General features: G+C 65.6%; 1 protein-coding gene across 1 annotated transcript; it reads right to left on the bottom strand.

Annotated features, from left to right (window-relative positions):
• Positions 1-288: 288 nt before the first annotated feature.
• Positions 289-13,099, bottom strand: CPXM1 (carboxypeptidase X, M14 family member 1). Its single transcript, XM_052781025.1, is given in 19 exon segments — positions 289-603; positions 605-717; positions 1,241-1,343; positions 1,919-1,957; positions 1,959-2,059; positions 2,138-2,405; positions 2,407-2,436; positions 2,659-2,783; positions 2,786-2,838; positions 2,935-3,130; positions 3,350-3,473; positions 3,566-3,654; positions 3,810-3,960; positions 5,044-5,128; positions 5,208-5,347; positions 5,708-5,817; positions 6,752-6,859; positions 7,686-8,154; positions 12,854-13,099. Coding segments are annotated over 19 exon segments (2,694 nt in total). The 3' UTR covers positions 289-459.
• Between the last annotated feature and the right edge of the window lie 3,366 nt (positions 13,100-16,465).

Below are 16,465 nucleotides of genomic sequence, written 5' to 3'. Positions count from 1 at the left end.
ACCGACCCCCGGGGCTGGGGCAGGATCCGTCCCCATTCCATCCCCACCGACCTCTGGGTTGGGACAGGATCCATCCCATCCCATCCCCACCGACCCCCGGGGCTGGGGCAGGATCCGTCCCCATCCCATCCCCACCACCTTGGGCCAGGCTGGGACGTGGGGCAGGATCCATCCCCATCCCATCCCCACCGACCCCCCAGGGTGGGACAGGATCCATCCCCATCCCCACCGACCCCTGGGCCGGGGCAGGATCCGTTCCCTTGACAGAGGCCCAGCAGCAGACACGGAGGCATCACAGCCAACTTTACTGGAAGGCGTCCCGCACAGCGGCGACGCCGGGAGCACCTGCTCCGGATCCGGCCCCCCGTGGGCCCCCGCGCCTTCCCGGCCCTGCCGACGGCACGGGCTCCAGCCCCCGGCCCCCGCGCCGAGCCCGCGGCCCCGGGGCAGCCCCCCCGGTCAGGGCGCGCGGCGGTGGGCGCGAAGACGGCGCAGGCGCTGGCGCCGCAGCCGCAGCACCAGATCGGGGGGCAGGCCCCCGGGCAGCCGCCCCCGCAGCCGCTGCCGCCGTTCCCGGGCCAAGTGGAAGCTGCAGGGCGTGGGGCACGTTCTCATAGGAGACGCGGCAGGGCTGCGTGGCCGCCTCGTAGCCCTCGGCCCGCGCCGTCACCTCGTACTCGCCTGGGTTCAGCAGCCGCCAGTAGTCCCCGTCGAAGGCTGCGACAGCGGGGCGGGTGCCGCGGGGGGCGTTGGTGCTGCCGCACGTCTATCCCCAGCCTGGGTCCTTGTCCTCTTCCCCCATCACTGCCCCCATCCCATTCACATCCCCAATCCTTTCCTGTCCCCATCCCATCCCCAACCCCAACCTCACCTCAGCCCCATCTCCATCCCCCACCCCATTACTGTCCCCATCCCATCCCCATTCTTGTCCTATTTCCATTCCCATCCCCATCCCACCCCATCCCTGTCCCCATCCCCATCCCATTCCCATCCCCATTCCTTTCCCTGTCCCCATCCCATCCCATTCCCATCCCCTCCCTACCCCATTCCTAACTCCATCCTCTCCCCAATCACATTCCTGTCCCCATCCCTATTCCTAACCTTATCCCATTCCCATCCCCATCCCTATTCCTAACCTTATCCCATTCCCATCCCCATCCCCACTTCCATCCCCTCCCCATCCCCAAATCCCATTCCCATCCCATTCCCATCCCTGTCCCCATCCCCATCCCACCGTAACCCGTCCGGATGTCATGGTTGATGCCGTCCACAGAGATTATGGCGTTGGCGATGCCCTGCTCCGTGTCTCTGTCCCGAACCACTCCCTTAATCCCGCGGTGCACCTGGGGACCCGTGGGCCGGAGCGGGTGTCAGCAGGGTGGGCGCGGTGTGCAGGGGCACGCACACATGTACACACACACGTGCCACACTTGGCACCATGTGTGCCCAGACCCCCGGTGCAGCGCACGGTGCCACAGCACACGTGGCAGGCAGCGCACACCCACTGCACCGGCGTGCTACGGACGGCACATGCATGCCAGGCGCATGAACCCTCACGCCCCTGCCACACGTGGTGTGCACGAGCCTGGGTGCCCCGTGGGGTGCACACGTTGGGGTGCACATCTGCACTGCACGGGGGCACATGCCCCCCCCCCCCAGCACGGAGCACACACGTGCTGCAGGTCACACACATGCCTCACGCGCCAAGCCCGTGCTCCATGCCTGGGGAGTGGGTGCAGGGGGACATGGAGCTTCGGGGGTGTTTGGGGACCCCCCGAGCTGTGTCCTGCTGCCATCTGCTCGGCCCCTGCCGAAACCTCGACCCCCTCAGTGCCCACAATCCACTGTGGGACTCCGCAGCATGTACGTGTCCCCCCCCAGGACCATGGTGCCACCCGGGGGGGTCCCCATCCCTGACCTGCTCCATGTAGAGTAGCAGGGACTCCCGGTTGTTCTCCCCACTCGGCTGGCAGCTCGGAGGCGTGCGGGAATTTGTCGCAGGAGAGCTCCACCGTGATCTCGAAGCAGTTAGTGTGCAGGTAGCTGAAGTCGTTCATGCCTGTGCAGGACAGGGTGCGGGTGTCAGGGGGTCCCCGGCCACCACCCCCCCTCCCACCCGCCTCAGCCCCCCACTCACTGCCGGGCACCGTGTGCCAGTTGGCCCCGTTGATGATGTTGCCGAAGCGGGTGAAGTCGTCGTAGTGGCAGAGTCGCCGCTCCTCGCTGGCCATGGCCAGGTTGGAGGTGGCGTAGACGGTGGCCAGCCAGCGGAAGACCCCATCGTCGGCGGTCGGGGTCAGCTCCTGCGCCTTCCAGTAAGTGCGGGTCATGTCGAAGGGGTAGGTGACCACCAGCTCCCCCCCGTGCAGGTTGGCGCTCAGCACGAAGGGGTACCGCTGCATCCAGATCGATCACTGCCCGCGTCTCGGGGGCCACCTGGGGGGGGACCCCATGTCAGAGGGGGCCGTGGCGGGTCCCGGCGATGAACACCCCCGCCGGGTTGGAGGAAAGGCTCCCATTGCCCCCTCTTTAGGGCGCACGGCCGAGACCCCCAGGGGTCTGTCCCCGGCACAGAGCCTGCCCACGGGTGGGCATCACCCAGGCGCGCTGGGGCAGGAGGAGGGGTGGGTTTCGGGGTGCCCGCGGGGCCGGGCTCACCGTGGCGTTGGCGAAGGTGTAGTACTCGGGGATGGGGATGTAATGGTTGGGGAACTCGTGGGGCACCAGGTCGTTGTCCTCGGCGTCCCACAGCGCCGTGTTGAGGTCGGCGAAGTTGTGGTTGAGTCGATGCCCTCGTAGGTCCAGCGGCCCATGGCCCAGCCCGACAGCTCCGAGCCCTGCCCGGGGGAACGGGGTCACCGGGGACTCGCGCCGGGACCGCCCCGCGGCGGGTCGGTGCTCAGCACCCCGGGGCCGGGCAGCCCGACCCTACCCAGCTTGTAGGCGGTCTCGTAGCCGTCGGGGTTCATGGAGGGCAGGAGGTGGATGCGGGTCTCGGTGACCAGCTGCACCACGCGGGGGTTGCCCAGCCGAAACTCCCGGCACAGGTACTCCATCAGGTTGAGCAGCAGCTCCCGGCCCAGCACCTCATTGCCGTGCATCCCCGCCACGTAACGGAACTCCGGCTCGCCTGCCGGGCACAGCGCGTTGTGGCAGCGGGGGCCCCCGGCCGCCCCGGTCCTCTATGCCCCATGCCAGCCTGGGCATCCCCGGTGACCCCGTCCCCCATCTGCCCACACCAGCTTGGGCATCCCCGGCCACCCCGTCCCCATCCTGCACCAGCCTGGATGTCCCTGGCCACCCCAGCTGTCACCTCCCCTCCCTGCCCCAGAGCCGCGGGGGCACCTACCCACTTCGTGCTGCCCAGGGTTGTCGGAGATCTCCATGACGTACATCTTGAGGCCGAGGTAGCTCTTCCCGATGCTGTAGACGCGGGTGATGTCAGGGCACTCGTCGTTCACCCGCTTCATCAGCTGGCGAGGGCACAGCGCTCTGGGTTAGGGTCCGCGGGCACCCCGGGGGTGCAAAGACCCCCTACCCCACGCCAGGGCTGCAGGGCAGGCACCTTTCTCATCTCCTTGTAGTTGTGGTGGCGGAAATCCAGCTTGTCGGTGGGCAGGGGCTGGCTCTGCCAGGCGTAGATGTTGTTCGGGTCTGCAGGGAGCCGGGTGGGCACAGGGGGGACACGGTCAGAGATCCCGGGACGTGGGAACAATCCGGACCCCAGCCCTGGGGTCAGCCCCGGCAGAGTGTGCCCGTCCCGGGCACTCGTGGGTTGGGGCGAGGGGCAGCAGGCAGCGGGCACCCACCTGGCAGCGGGCAGCCCAGGACCTCTGCCCGCAGGCAGATAGTGCCGTTCTGGAACCAGGTCTGGGGGTTGATGCGCAGGTAACGTGCCACCACCGGCGAGGGCAGCAGGTTGAGCACCGGCGTCTCGGGGTCCTTGTTCCCGGGGAAGACCTGGGAGGGGGGAAGGATGGATGGATGCAGCCCCTGCGGGTCCCTGTGCCGGGGGGGGGGGGACCCGTCTGGGGGCCGTGGGGACAGGGGACTGCTGCAGCAGAGCCGTGCACCGGGGCCCAAAGGGTTACAGGCGCTGCAGCCACATCCAGCCCTGGCCTCCCCTGGCCCCCCTCCAGCCCCTAATGAGGAGCAGACACAGGGCTGACTGGGGGGGGGGAGGGGGGGCTGAGCCCGGCACCGCAGAGGAACCAGAGCCTCAACAGTGCCACAGGGCCTGGGGCGCCCATGCTGCTGCTCTGCCCCCCAAACCTGTCACCCCAGCACCCAGAGGGGAGGGTCCCCAGCACGGTCCCCAGGAATGAGCACAGGGACCCCCAAACCCGACCCTGGCACGGCCCTGGCACAGGGACCCCAAACCCACAAACCTGCCGCTGGCACAGCCCTGGCACAGGGAACCCCCAGACCCGCCGCCGGCACAGGGACCCCCCACACCCGCCCCGGCACGGCCCTGGCACAGGGACCCCCGAGCACTGGTGCCTGGGCTGGCCGTGGGAGCAGCGTGGCCGGCTCTGGCAGGTCCCAGCCCCAGCAGCCCCCACGTCTCGGGCCTCCCCGCACACACGTGTGCACACACCGACATGCTTGCACGCCCCCTCCGTCCTCGCACACACGTGTCACCCCTGCGTGCGCAGCACTCACAAGCACGCACCCGAGCACCAGGCTGCCGTGTTCGCCTTTGGGCACAGCCGGCTGTGCCACGCAGCGCCGTGCCCCCGCCGCGCTCACGCGTGGGCACCGGGGGAGCCTGGCAGGCGGCAGCCGGGGACAAGCGGCCTTTGTGCCTGGTGCCCGGTGGGGGGAAGCGCTGGAGGATGCTCAAGGGTGGGGAGGCCAAAGGCAACAGAGCTGGGTCCCAGCCCAGCGCCAGCCGGCACGGTTAACCCCCCCGGCACAATTAATCCCCTGGCACGGTTAATCCCCTGTGCCCTCGCTCTGCTCGGGGAGCCGGGCGTGCTGGGGGTGCCAGGAGGTCCTCAATCCCACCGCCCCTGCCCAGGGCTGCATCCCACAGGCACCTACCGCCTCCTCGGTGCCGTTGCGGCACGGCTGCCACGTGTGTGTGTCATTGCTGACCTGGACTTTGTAGGATGTCACCCAGTCGTACCTGCGTGGGGAAGAGGGTCAGTGGGGTCCCGGACGCCCCCCCCCAGCCCCCCCGGGGCTGGCCCTGCCCGGTGCCTTACGTCCAGATGGAGTTGAGCCCCTGCGTGATGACGCCGGTGAAGTTGGTGAGCCGGCGGGCATCCACCTCCAGCCACTGCTCCGTGTCCTCCTGCCCCGCACACCAGCCGCCGTCATAGAAGTCCCCGTCGTAGAGCCCCGACTGCGGGTGGTGTGGGGGGTGTCAGAGATGGGAAGGGCATGCAGGACCCTACCTGGCACACGTCCCCACCGCCTGCGTGCCTCCAGCCCTGCTGTGCTCCCATGGCAGCGGCACGGCACCGGCACCGGCACCGGGATGGTGCTCCGAGCTCCATGGGCACTACTTGGCCGGCGGACCAAGTCTGGGGTTTAATGGGACCCTTGAAGGGGCCGTGGCAGAGCCGCGGTGGGATGGAGGGGTCCATGCTGGAGAGCCCCTGCTACACATATGCCACGCACACGCCATACATACACTGCATTTGCCATGCACACAGCACACGCGTGCCAAACATCGCACAAACGCCACGCACACGCGTCCTACCTGGATGTTGAGGCGCCCGCGGTGGGCGCCCAGGCCATAGCGCTTGTCGCTGGAGGCTCGGAGCTGGGAGTCCAGCACCCGCAGGGACTCCAGCCCCAGGGGGGGGCACTCTGGGGGCAAAGCAGAGGGGGCCGGGCTCGCTCAGAGACCCCCACGCACGGCTGCCCCCACGCAGGTGGCCCTGCCCAAGGGCTGCCCATCTCCGTGAGCCCAGGGGCAATGCCTGGCACATCCCGTGCCACGCCATGCCGCGGGACATGTGCCCGCCCGGCAAGGAGCAGCAGCCCTGCCTGCGCCGGCTCCCTGCCTGCTGCCCACCCTGGCTCCACTCCCAGGCTCTGTGGGGCCAGACCCGAACACGTGGGCGAGACCCCAAGCTCCAGCCCCCGGCGCAGGAATGCAGCCAGGCCCCGTGGCTGCGGCCACGACCACAGCCGGGGCAAAGCCTGCTCCGTGTCAGGCAAACCCTGCTCCGTGTCATGCAAACCCCACTCTGCGTCATGCAAACCCCACTCTGCGTCACGCAAACCCCACTCTGCGTCACGCAAACCCCGCTCCCCGTCACGCAGAGGGGCAGGGAGGACAGCAGATGTGTGGGGGGGAGCCCTGCCAGCGTCCCCCTCCCCAGTGCAGGATGGGTGTGTGTCCACACACGCGTGTGCGTGTGCACGCGTGTGCACAGTTTGCAGAGGGTGTTTCTGTGCCGTCACACTCCGGGTGCGCGCACAGCGTTGCCGGTTGTGGGTGTGCATGTGTGACAGCGCGGGGGCCATGCGTGTGTGATGGCATGTGCCCAGCCAGGGTGACGGCTGTGTCCCCCCCCCAGCGGGCAGAAAGGGCTGGGGCCGTTCCCCACATACGTGGGTGCACGTGCCGAGGTGTGCGGGTGTGCACCCCAGCACCGAGCACCCAGCTCACGCTGGACTCGGTGCGCGTGCACGGTGTGGAGGTGTGGGCACAGCGTGGAGGCGTGTGCACACGCGTGTGTGCCTGTGCGGCCCCGCAGGTCCCCGTGCCCCGTTCCCTGACGCTGAGCATACGTACGAGGCTCCTGCGGAGCAGCCGAGTCCTTGGCCGGAGCCTTCGGCTTCTTCTTCACCACTTTCTTCTTCACGACTTTAACCCGCACCAGCTTCTTCCTGGGCGCCGCAGCTGGAGACGGGCAAAGGGACCCCCGGGGTGGTGGGGTCCGGGGCCACCCACGCAGCACCCCGGAGCAGGAGCCTGTCGGCCCTCGGGGACCCACACATTCTTGCACGCCCCCCCAGACCCCTCCACTATCCCCAACGCTGATGGGGACACCCTGTGGCACCCCCTCACCCTACACAGGCTGCAGCACAGCCCCAGAGGTGTGCACGGCCCCCAGCACACGCACGCGTGCACACACACATGCCCACACCGCACAAACACACAAATGCAAGTCGCACGCACACAGAAAGTGCACAAATGCAGACGCGCACACACAGAGTGCACACTCACACGCGCTGATGCAGATACACACACAAACCACACGCATGTCCATACTTGCACGCACACACTCACACAGCCACACACGCACCCGTGCACACACACTTTAAGCCACTCCCCTCCACACACACTCTTGTGCACACACATTCCTCTGCACGCAGCCATGCACACACACAGTTATGCACGCATCCTTGCACACAGAGAGTTGTGCGCATACAGCCCTGCGCACACACACAGATTTGTGCACACACACCCCCCTGCACACGGAGCCGTGCACACACAGCACGCAAAAACTTGTGCGCACACAGCCAAACTTGTGCACACACACCCCTGCACACGGAGCCGAGCACACACACAGATTTGTGCACACACACCCCTGCACACACGGAGCCGCACGCACACACACACACACACACACACACTCCCCCGCAGGCACACGGAGCCGTGCACACGGGTGTGCGCGCACACACTCACAGCTCAGCCCCCCCCCCCAGCCCCCCGCGGCTCCTACCTTTGGCCCCGGGGCCCCCCTCCTTCAGCCTCCCGCGCTCGGGGGGGCCGGGGCTGGAGGCCCCCCCCCCCCGCCGCGCCTTTCGGGGGGGCGGCCGTGGTGCTTTTGGAGGTGCTCGCCCCGCCGCCTTGGGGGGGGCCGGCGGTGGTGCCCTTCGGGGGGGCCGCCGCCGCCGCCGTGCTCCTCGGGGGGGCCGCCCCGGTGCCTTCGGGGGGTCCCGTCGCGGTGCCTCCCGGCGCAGCCCCCGCGGGGGTGCCCATCCCCGTGGCGTCGGGGCGGCCGGGCTCGGCGGGGGCGGCCGCCAGCCCGCGGGGGGGGTTGCCGGGGGGCGCCGCCCGGGCGGGGGGGCGGCGGGGGGGTCAGCAGCAGCAGCGGCAGCAGCAGGGCGACGGGCAGCCCCGGCATGGCCGCGGCGGAGCGGAGCGGAGCGGCCCCCGGCCCTGCCTGCACCGGCCCTGCCTGCACCGGCCCTGCCTGCACCGGCCCTGCCTGCACCGGCCCTCCCCCGCCGTTCTCGCCGCCCCTCTCCGCCCCCGTCCCCCCGCCCGCTCCCGCCTGGCCGGGACCCCCGGGGCCGGGGGACACACACACACACACACACACCGGGCGCTCGGGGCCGTGGCGGAGCCGGGCCGGCCACGCACGCTCCCACCCCCGGGGCCCCCGGTGGGCTCCCAGCCCCGCTGAGCCCGCCGCTGCCCCCCAACAGGCAAAGTGCCTCTGCCCGCTCTGCCGGGCCGGGCGGGGGTCCCGCCGGGCTGCCCGGGGGTCTGCGGAGGTGTTGGGTAACACTGTCCACCACCCCTCCCCGTGTGACCAGCTGCTCCGAAAGCCCCCTTGAACAGGGGACACTGCGTCCAGCCTGCTCACCCTGCGGTCCTTGCACCGTGTCCCCACCATGTCCCTGCTGTGCCCAGCACCCTGCGGTGTCCCTACTGTCCTTGCACCGTGTCCCCACGATGTCCCTGCTGTCCCCAGGACCCTGCGGTGTCCCCACTGTCCTTGCACCGTGTCCCCACGATGTCCCTGCTGTCCCCAGGACCCTGCGGTGTCCCCACTGTCCTTGCACCGTGTCCCCACGATGTCCCTGCTGTCCCCAGGACCCTGCGGTGTCCCTACTGTCCTTGCACTGTCCCCACCGTCCTTGCACCGTGTCCCCACCATGTCCCTGCTGTCCCCAGCACCCTACACTGTCCCCACCACCCTACAGTGTCCCCACCATGTCCCTGCTGTCCTTGCACCGCCCCCACCATGTCCCCGCTGTCCTTGCACCATGTCCCCACCATGTCCCTGCTGTCCCCAGCACCCTACTGTGTCCCCACCATGTCCTGGCTGTCCCCAGCACTGTACAGTGTCCCCGCTGTCCTTACACCCTGCAGCGTCCCCACCACCCTTGCACGGTGTTCCCACTGTCCCCAGCACCCCCCAATGTCCCCACTGTCCCACCACAGCCAGCGTCTGACCCTGCTCCCAGGGCTGATTGTGCCGGCAGCCCCCAGCACCGCTGTGCAGGGGAGGGGGCTGCTGGGCGCCAGCAGGTTGAGGCCCCAAGGGACGGATCCTGCCGGGTTGTGGCCACTCACTGGCCCCGGTCCCATGGGAAACCCACGGTCCCTCCCTCCATACGTGCAGCAATGTGCCGGCGCACCAGCCTGCGGCCGGGGGGCTGCGGGGTGACAGGGCACAGGGCTGGCGGGTGCCCACCATCCCCTGGCGCTGCCGGTGTCTCCGGCGGGGAATGTGCCCCGGCTCTGCGGGGCTGTTCCCGCAGCGGTGCCTGCCCGTGGGGTTTCGCCACCACCCTTGCGGGAACGCCTGAGCTGATTACACAGCAGTTCTGGGAGCAAAACCCTCCCCGGCTGGGATCAGCTGCTTGGCATGTTCCCCCCCCCCCGGCCCGCTCCCGCTCCCCCCGGGCCATCCTGGGGTGGCCGCGGCTGCACCCCGCGCCAGGGTGGGCACACCGTTGGCCCTGTGCCGTGCTCCCCTGGCCCCCGCCTGCTCCCGGCCCCGGCTCCCCACTGCCAGGAGACCCCGAGCGCTTCCCGGCCCAAGGCGGCCACGCTCACAGCCGAGGCGGCCGGAGGCAGCCGGAGAGGGTCAGCCCTTTCCCACAGGGAGGGCTGCGAGGGGCTCCGCCATCCCCGCCTCGCCGCAGCCGTCAATGCCGCCGGCCGAGCCCGGGGACCCGGGAGGCCCCGTGAGCCGCCTGCACGCAGCCGAGTCTGTCCGGCCTTCGCAGCCAAGTCCCGGCGCAGAGCAGGCGCCGAGCAGAGGGATCCAGCCGTGGCCTCCGGGCCTGCCAGGCGATGGGGATACCCTGCCCGGTGCTCTGCCCGGGAGGGACCCCCGGGGAAGGCGGTTCCCGCAGTGCCCAGAGCATCCCCGGTGGGACTGTGGGAGCGGGGCGTGGGGGGGCACGGGCAGTGCCAAAACGCCGTGCCAGCACCGCGGTAGGTGTGAGCAGGCCCTGCCGTGCCCCAGGTCACCTCCTTGCCCTGCCTGCCCCCCAGCTGAAGCCCGCGGTGAGGTTTGAGGTGTGTGCCGTGCCGGACTCGCTTCCCCGCGCAGGCAGTGCCAGGCTCGGCACTGCCCGGGCTGCCGCCGTGGGGAAAGAGCGAAGCACCACAAGGACGGAGGTGTGGGCAGGGGTCGGCAGCCCGGTGGGGTGCCCAGGGTGGGAGGTGGGGGTCCGGGTCGGGATGCCCAGGGGCCTCTGTCCCAGCGAGGGGGAAGGACTCTGGGTCCTGCCTCTCCCCCGACCCTGAGCAGGATCCTCTAAAAAGCCACGACGCTGCCGCCGGCACTGCTGCCAGCCTCCCATGAGCTCATTTTCCACCCCAAAAGGACTTTTGCGGCCTGACTTTTACTTCTTTTATTGGGATTTTCTACAGCTTCCAGCACAGGGCTGGGCCGAGGGGGTGGGAGGGAGCGGGCTGGGCTCGGGCCACTGGCACCCTTGGGTGGCAGCTCTGCGTTCACCCAGCTCGTGCCTGGCTGGAGCGGGCAGGGGAGTGGAGCTGGCCCCATCCCCATCCCCGTCCCCGTCCCCATCCCTGTGTCACGACCCGGAATGGACAGACCAGGGAGTCGTGTTGAATTCGAAATTCCCTCGGGCTAAATTAAGGTGAAAGGACACCAAACGATCAGTTAAAGATTTTATTCGTGACAGAAGCAAACTGAACTGGGGAGGCATGATAGTAGGTGGTGGGGTTTCTCACAACAAGAATTGGCATGAGACTACTTCTGTAAACCGTGTAAGCCAGGGTAACCATATACATCAACTTAGGGAATAAGGAGATCCCTCCGGTTGAGTCAGGAGGTTCAGAGCAGACCCCCTTGCTTTCCAGACCCCTCCTCAGAGAAGGGCCCAGGGGCGGCTGGATCCACTCTTAGTCCCAGACTTGGTCAACGGGTTTATGTCTTAAAGGGATGAGGTGTAGGGATTGTGGGAAAGGAAGGAGAGGACAAGACAGAGAGAGAAAAAGAAAGAGAGAGATTTCACCCGTCCTGGGTCCAGCGTTGGTCCGAGGGGTCCAGTCCCGGTGGGCTTGCGCACGTGGGGCTTCAGTTTGTGTCCTTTTATCATCCTTGCCCCTCCTTCGGGCGGGCACTCCAACTCATTAGGCTAATGAGCAGTTTGTGAGCCTTTGGGCTTGGGGGTCGTTTGTGGAGTAACTTCTCCTTCCCTGCAGATGTGGCCATTGTCTGACCTTTGTATCAGAACAGCTTATCAGAACAGGGAGCTGCGCACCCTCCGGCACGCCCTCCCCCTCCTGTTGCTGATGTCTGCGCTGATGGGCTTTTCTTTTCACCAGGGGTTCCCTGCCTACAGGGTTCGTTGTTATGCACAGTCCGTCTTCAAGCAGAACTTGCCCCACCACGACGTTTGAGACATTAACTCTTTCAGCCTGTGTCGTCCCCCCCCCCCCCTCCGCCAGGTCCCTGCGGGGCTGTCCCACAGCCCGCCACGGCCCGTGGCACTTGCAGCCAGCCCACGGTCCCCGGACCCCCAGGGGCCACGGAGGCAGCGGCAGGACCCGGGGCGGTGCGGGGGGGCTGTGTGGCCACCCGGCCGCAGCCCTCCCGGGACGGGCCAGCACCAAGCAGGAGGGATGCTGTGCTTGGCTGAGGGGGGGGGAGTGGGACGGGGTCCTCCAGCCCTCTATCACCCGGGGATGCTCCTGCGGGACGGGGTCCTCCATCCCAGCAGCGCCTGGGGATGCTCCTTCCCCATCGCTGGCCGAAAGCAGGGCACGGCTGGGAGCGGGCTGGCGCTGGCGCAGGGCCCAGGCGTCTGGAGCGCAGGATGATGCTTTGTTTCACTCCAGAACATGGTTTAGTGGGCATGGACCATGGTTGGACTCGATGATCTTGAAGGTCTTTTCCAACCTAAATGATTCTATGATTCTATGATTCATGCCGGTCTCTGGGGGCTGCATGGTGGGAAGGGTTTTGCTATGAGCCGAGGCATCTCCCGCATCCTGCCGAGGGCTCTGGAAAGGGCCCAGGAGGGGCGGCCGCCCTCGCTGGCGTGACTCAGCCTCCACGTGATGGGACTTTCTAGGTTTGCTGAAGACCTGGCACCTCTCCGCACCCTCCTGGCCAGGGTGCTGAGCGCAGCGCCTGGCTTCGAGGCAGGAGAGGCCAGCTAGGCTGGCCCTGCTCCCGGCTGCCCTGGGGGCCAAGGCATACAGCTCGGCAGGCTCCGGCGCTCCAATTCAGCCCCACTCAGCACTTCCAGGGATGTTATGAATTTCCCCATGCAGCTTGGCTCGGAGTCAAGCCGGCCGCGTCCGCACTGCTGACGGCTGCCAGCTCCCGCTGCGGGAGAGGCCTTAAAGGCGCCATAGCCTGTCCCGGCAGGGATACTGCCAGACGGCTGCCGCAGCCCCCGCCGGCACCCCGCACCCGGAGTGGGGGTGGCAGCAGGGCCAAACCCACCAACTTGGCATTGGAGCTGGTGGCACCACTAGTGCTGGTGCTCCTGGGAAAGTCTGCTGATCTCCATAGGTGTGGAGAAGCCCCCCCGGGATCCCTAGTGATGGGGTGTCCCAAAAGGGGGGGGTTCTCTCTCGGCGTGGAATGGCTGAGCCCCATGTTCCCATGCTGGGTCCTGCAGCACCTTGCCCCCAGAGATGCCGGTGCCCGGCACCCGGTGCCGGTACTGCTGCCTGCCCGGCTTGCTGCCCCGAGCTGCCCCGGCATGGGGACCGCAGGCTGCCGCCGAGGTCGGGGCTGTCAGCCAAGGCAAATGCTTTGGCAGGAGCCAGGTCGGCCACAGGACTTGTGCCCGAACCACCCGGCAATGCCACATCCACCCAGCGGTGCCCAGTGGCTAAGCGCTTGGGTGCATGGGCCGGGCGAGGGGTCCCGGAGCTGGGCGAGGGGTCCCCAGGCCAGCCTGGCCCCATCTCTCCTTGTCCCTGTCCTGTGAGCATCCCATCCCACAGTGGGGGGACATGGGCTCTGGGGTGGGTGGCGTGGAACAGAGCCTTCCTGCGTGCCCTGCGCTGGCAGGGATGGAGGTGGTGGCTGTTGGGGGGGGGTCACTGTGGTCTGGGGAGTGGCAAGGCTCTGAGGTGCTTTGCCGCACCACCCATGGCGCGCAGCTGCCGGTACAGGGGCCGGCGGCGGCGTGGGACACGCAGCCGATGCTGCTGAGCAGACCCCAGCACTGGGCGTCTGCGGAGCCAGTGTCCCGAGAAGCCCAGCCACCGCTGACTCCATGCTGCCAGAGTACCGAGGCCCTGGCTCCACCAATAAATCTGGAATGCTGGCATGAGCTGTGTGTGTTCTGGCTGTGTGTCCCCCTGTGCGCCGGCTGCGTGTCCCCCGCCGTCGTGTCCCGTGGGTGGGCGTCCGCGTCTGATGGGGGGGGGTGTGTGTCCCGTGGGTGCGCCTGTCCAGGACCAGCACGCGTCTCCAGGGCTGGAGATGCCCCAACCTGCCGGCTCCTGTGCTGGGTCTGACCCCCGTCTCCATGTCCCAGACCATCTCCACGTCCCAGCCTGTCTCCACGTCCCCAGCCCGTCTCCACATCCCCAGCCCATCTCCACGTCCCAGTCCATCTCCACGTCCCCAGGCCACTTCCATGTCCCAGCCCATCTCCATGTCCCCATGTGGCAGGTACACCCCCCCCCGCCCAACAGCAAACGAAACTTCTCCGGGCAGGGAGGAGAGGAAAAAAAACCCCAAACCCTAGAGACCGCAGCTTGAAAATTGAACTGGCCGTTCGAGCTGTGCCAGGTACGCTGAAGTGACCTTTTGGCCAATAGGGATTAAAATGACCACAGGTCAGATTCAACAAGGGTATAAACGGGGCCCCGCCGGAGGACATTTTCAGCCAGTCCTCCTCGGAGCAGCGGGTCTGCAGTCGGGGACTCTCCCCTTGGGTCGGGACGCCGCCCCAGGTAGCTCCCCGAGGTTGAGAAGCCCTCAGCTTTCAGGTGAGCGATACGCGCATCTTGAGTCATCGTTTTCAACCTGAAGAATAAATACTGAAGCCGGCTGTGTAGTACTAATTCCCCTTACGTCATTGAACCTGTGGTTCACAAATGTCACTGGAGTTGTAACTAACTTTTTACTGAAGAATAAGTCTGTGTTTTAACACCCGTTGGATTTGGTTGTGTGAGCCTCCGTAACATTTTACATTGGCGTAGTCAGCAGGATGGTGTTAATAGAGGAATTATTGCGGAGGCAGGGCTGTAGCCCTTTTCCCCCAGAGGTGGAACGGGCGAAGGAGAAGTGGTCCGACCCAGCAGCGGTCGTGGCGAGAGTAGAGCAATGCCGCGGAAGTAGTCGAGACGGCAAAGGTAAAGGCATTATGTGTGCCCTCCTGGGCACCTGCTTGAGTCAAGCGCAAAACCGAAAGAGTGATTCTGACAGACCGGCAAAGGATAATTCTGAAAAGCGAGGGGAAATAGATTGCGTCTGTTGGAAGGAAGGACTGAAATTACGCTAGCGCAAGCAAAAAAGCCCCCCCGTGTTACGCAAATCCGCAAGGTAATCACGGGTACGGACCCTGAGGATTGGGACGGGGACGTCTGGGGAGACGCTGATGAAAACAGCTCCAAAGAGGTAGAGGAATTGGAGGGAAGGGACGTGCGACCCCTTATTAAAACAGAAAGGCACACAGGTCTGCACGGTGGGAACCCCCGAACTCTTACTGAAAAAGCCGGTCAAAGAAACTCTCCAAGACTTGGTTTTGGAGTTTTTAGAAAGCAGGCATCCTTTATTGCAGCGCTGGGTGCTCGGGGCATCGCTCCACCTATTGTGCACAACGTTACCTACAACAAGCAGAAATGTATATTATTCCAGTCATACATATTCATATTATCATTTACATAGTGTCCACCCTTTGGTCATGCGCAGTGTGGGTCATCTCTTTCTCCTAGTTAACTGGCCTCGGCAATTTTTAATTACAAAAACTCAGCAGAACTCAAAACTTATCATCGAGTTTGCAGACGACACCAAGTTGGGAGGCAGGTGTCACGGTCCACTCAGTGGACTCGTGATGGTTCGTTTGCTACAATCTCGAAAGTGCAAAATTAAGGTGACCAACACCAAAGGGGATAGCAATAATCACACAGTAAAACTTTATTGTATGGCCTGTGAAGAGGCACGCGAGAGTTAGAGATGGGTGAAAGAAAGGAGAAAAGAGTAAAGTTTAGAGAGAGGAGAAAGAGAAGTTATCGCTACCACCACTGATCTCAAGACGTCCTAACGGTCCCGGGTCCAGCTAACGCTGCGTCATCGATCGTCGTGGTCCTTGGTGGGGAAGCTTCAATTTTCCGTTGGTCAGAAGTCATCTTTTATGCTTAGTAACACACCTTGCTCCACCTCTGCCTCAGGAGTCTCAGCCCTTCTCGAGCGAGGCTATCACGCAGGCGCAGGGTCAGTGTCCCAGGCGTGGTAAGTCTTGGAGGTGTGTTTTGGTATTATAATGAAGCAAAGTTCATCTAAAGTTCATGATTTCTTCATCGATGTTATGGTAACAATTGCAATCCATCCTTTTTGGGCAGTAGCTATGCGGTTATCTCTAACGGAGCCTTGTACCGCGCGTTCTGTTCTTGGGATCGGCCACTGCACTCCCAAACAGGCCGTTGTCAGATAACGTACTGTTCATGTTCCTGATGACGATGTTGAGACAATGCTGATTTTCTGTCCGTACTGTTCATGTTCCTGATGACGATGTTGAGACAATGCTGATTTTCTGACCGACTCCTACAGCAGGGTCGGTCTGCTGGAGGGCAGGAAGGCTCTACAGAGGGATCTGGACAGGCTGGATCGATGGGCCGAGGCCAACTGTATGAAGTTCAATGAGGCCGAGTGCCGGGTCCTGCACTTCGGTCACGGCAACCCCACGCAGCGCTACAGGCTTGGGGAAGAGTGGCTGGAAAGCTGCCCGGCAGAGAAAGACCTGGGGGTGCTGGTCAAGAGCCGGCTGAACATGAGCCAGCAGTGTGCCCAGGTGGCCAAGAAGGCCAACGGCATCCTGGCCTGTATCAGGAACAGCGTGGCCAGCAGGAGCAGGGAGGTGATGGTCCCCCTGTACTGGGCACTGGTGAGGTGACACCTCGAGTCCTGTGTTCAGTTTTGGGCCCCTCACTGCAGGGAAGACATTGAGGTGCTGGAGTGTGTCCAGAGAAGGGCAACCAAGTTGGTGAGGGGCCTGGAGCACAAGTCTGATGAGGAGCGGCTGAGGGATCTGGGGTTGTTCAGTCTAGAAAAGAGGAGGCTGAGGGGAGACCTTATCGCTCTCTACAACTACCTGAAAG

This window comes from Harpia harpyja, chromosome 2 (genome assembly GCF_026419915.1).
Source record: "Harpia harpyja isolate bHarHar1 chromosome 2, bHarHar1 primary haplotype, whole genome shotgun sequence".
NCBI classification, from domain to species: Eukaryota; Metazoa; Chordata; class Aves; order Accipitriformes; family Accipitridae; genus Harpia; species Harpia harpyja.
Note: the sequence above shows the minus strand (reverse complement) of the source record. Positions and strands in the feature narration are given on the sequence as shown.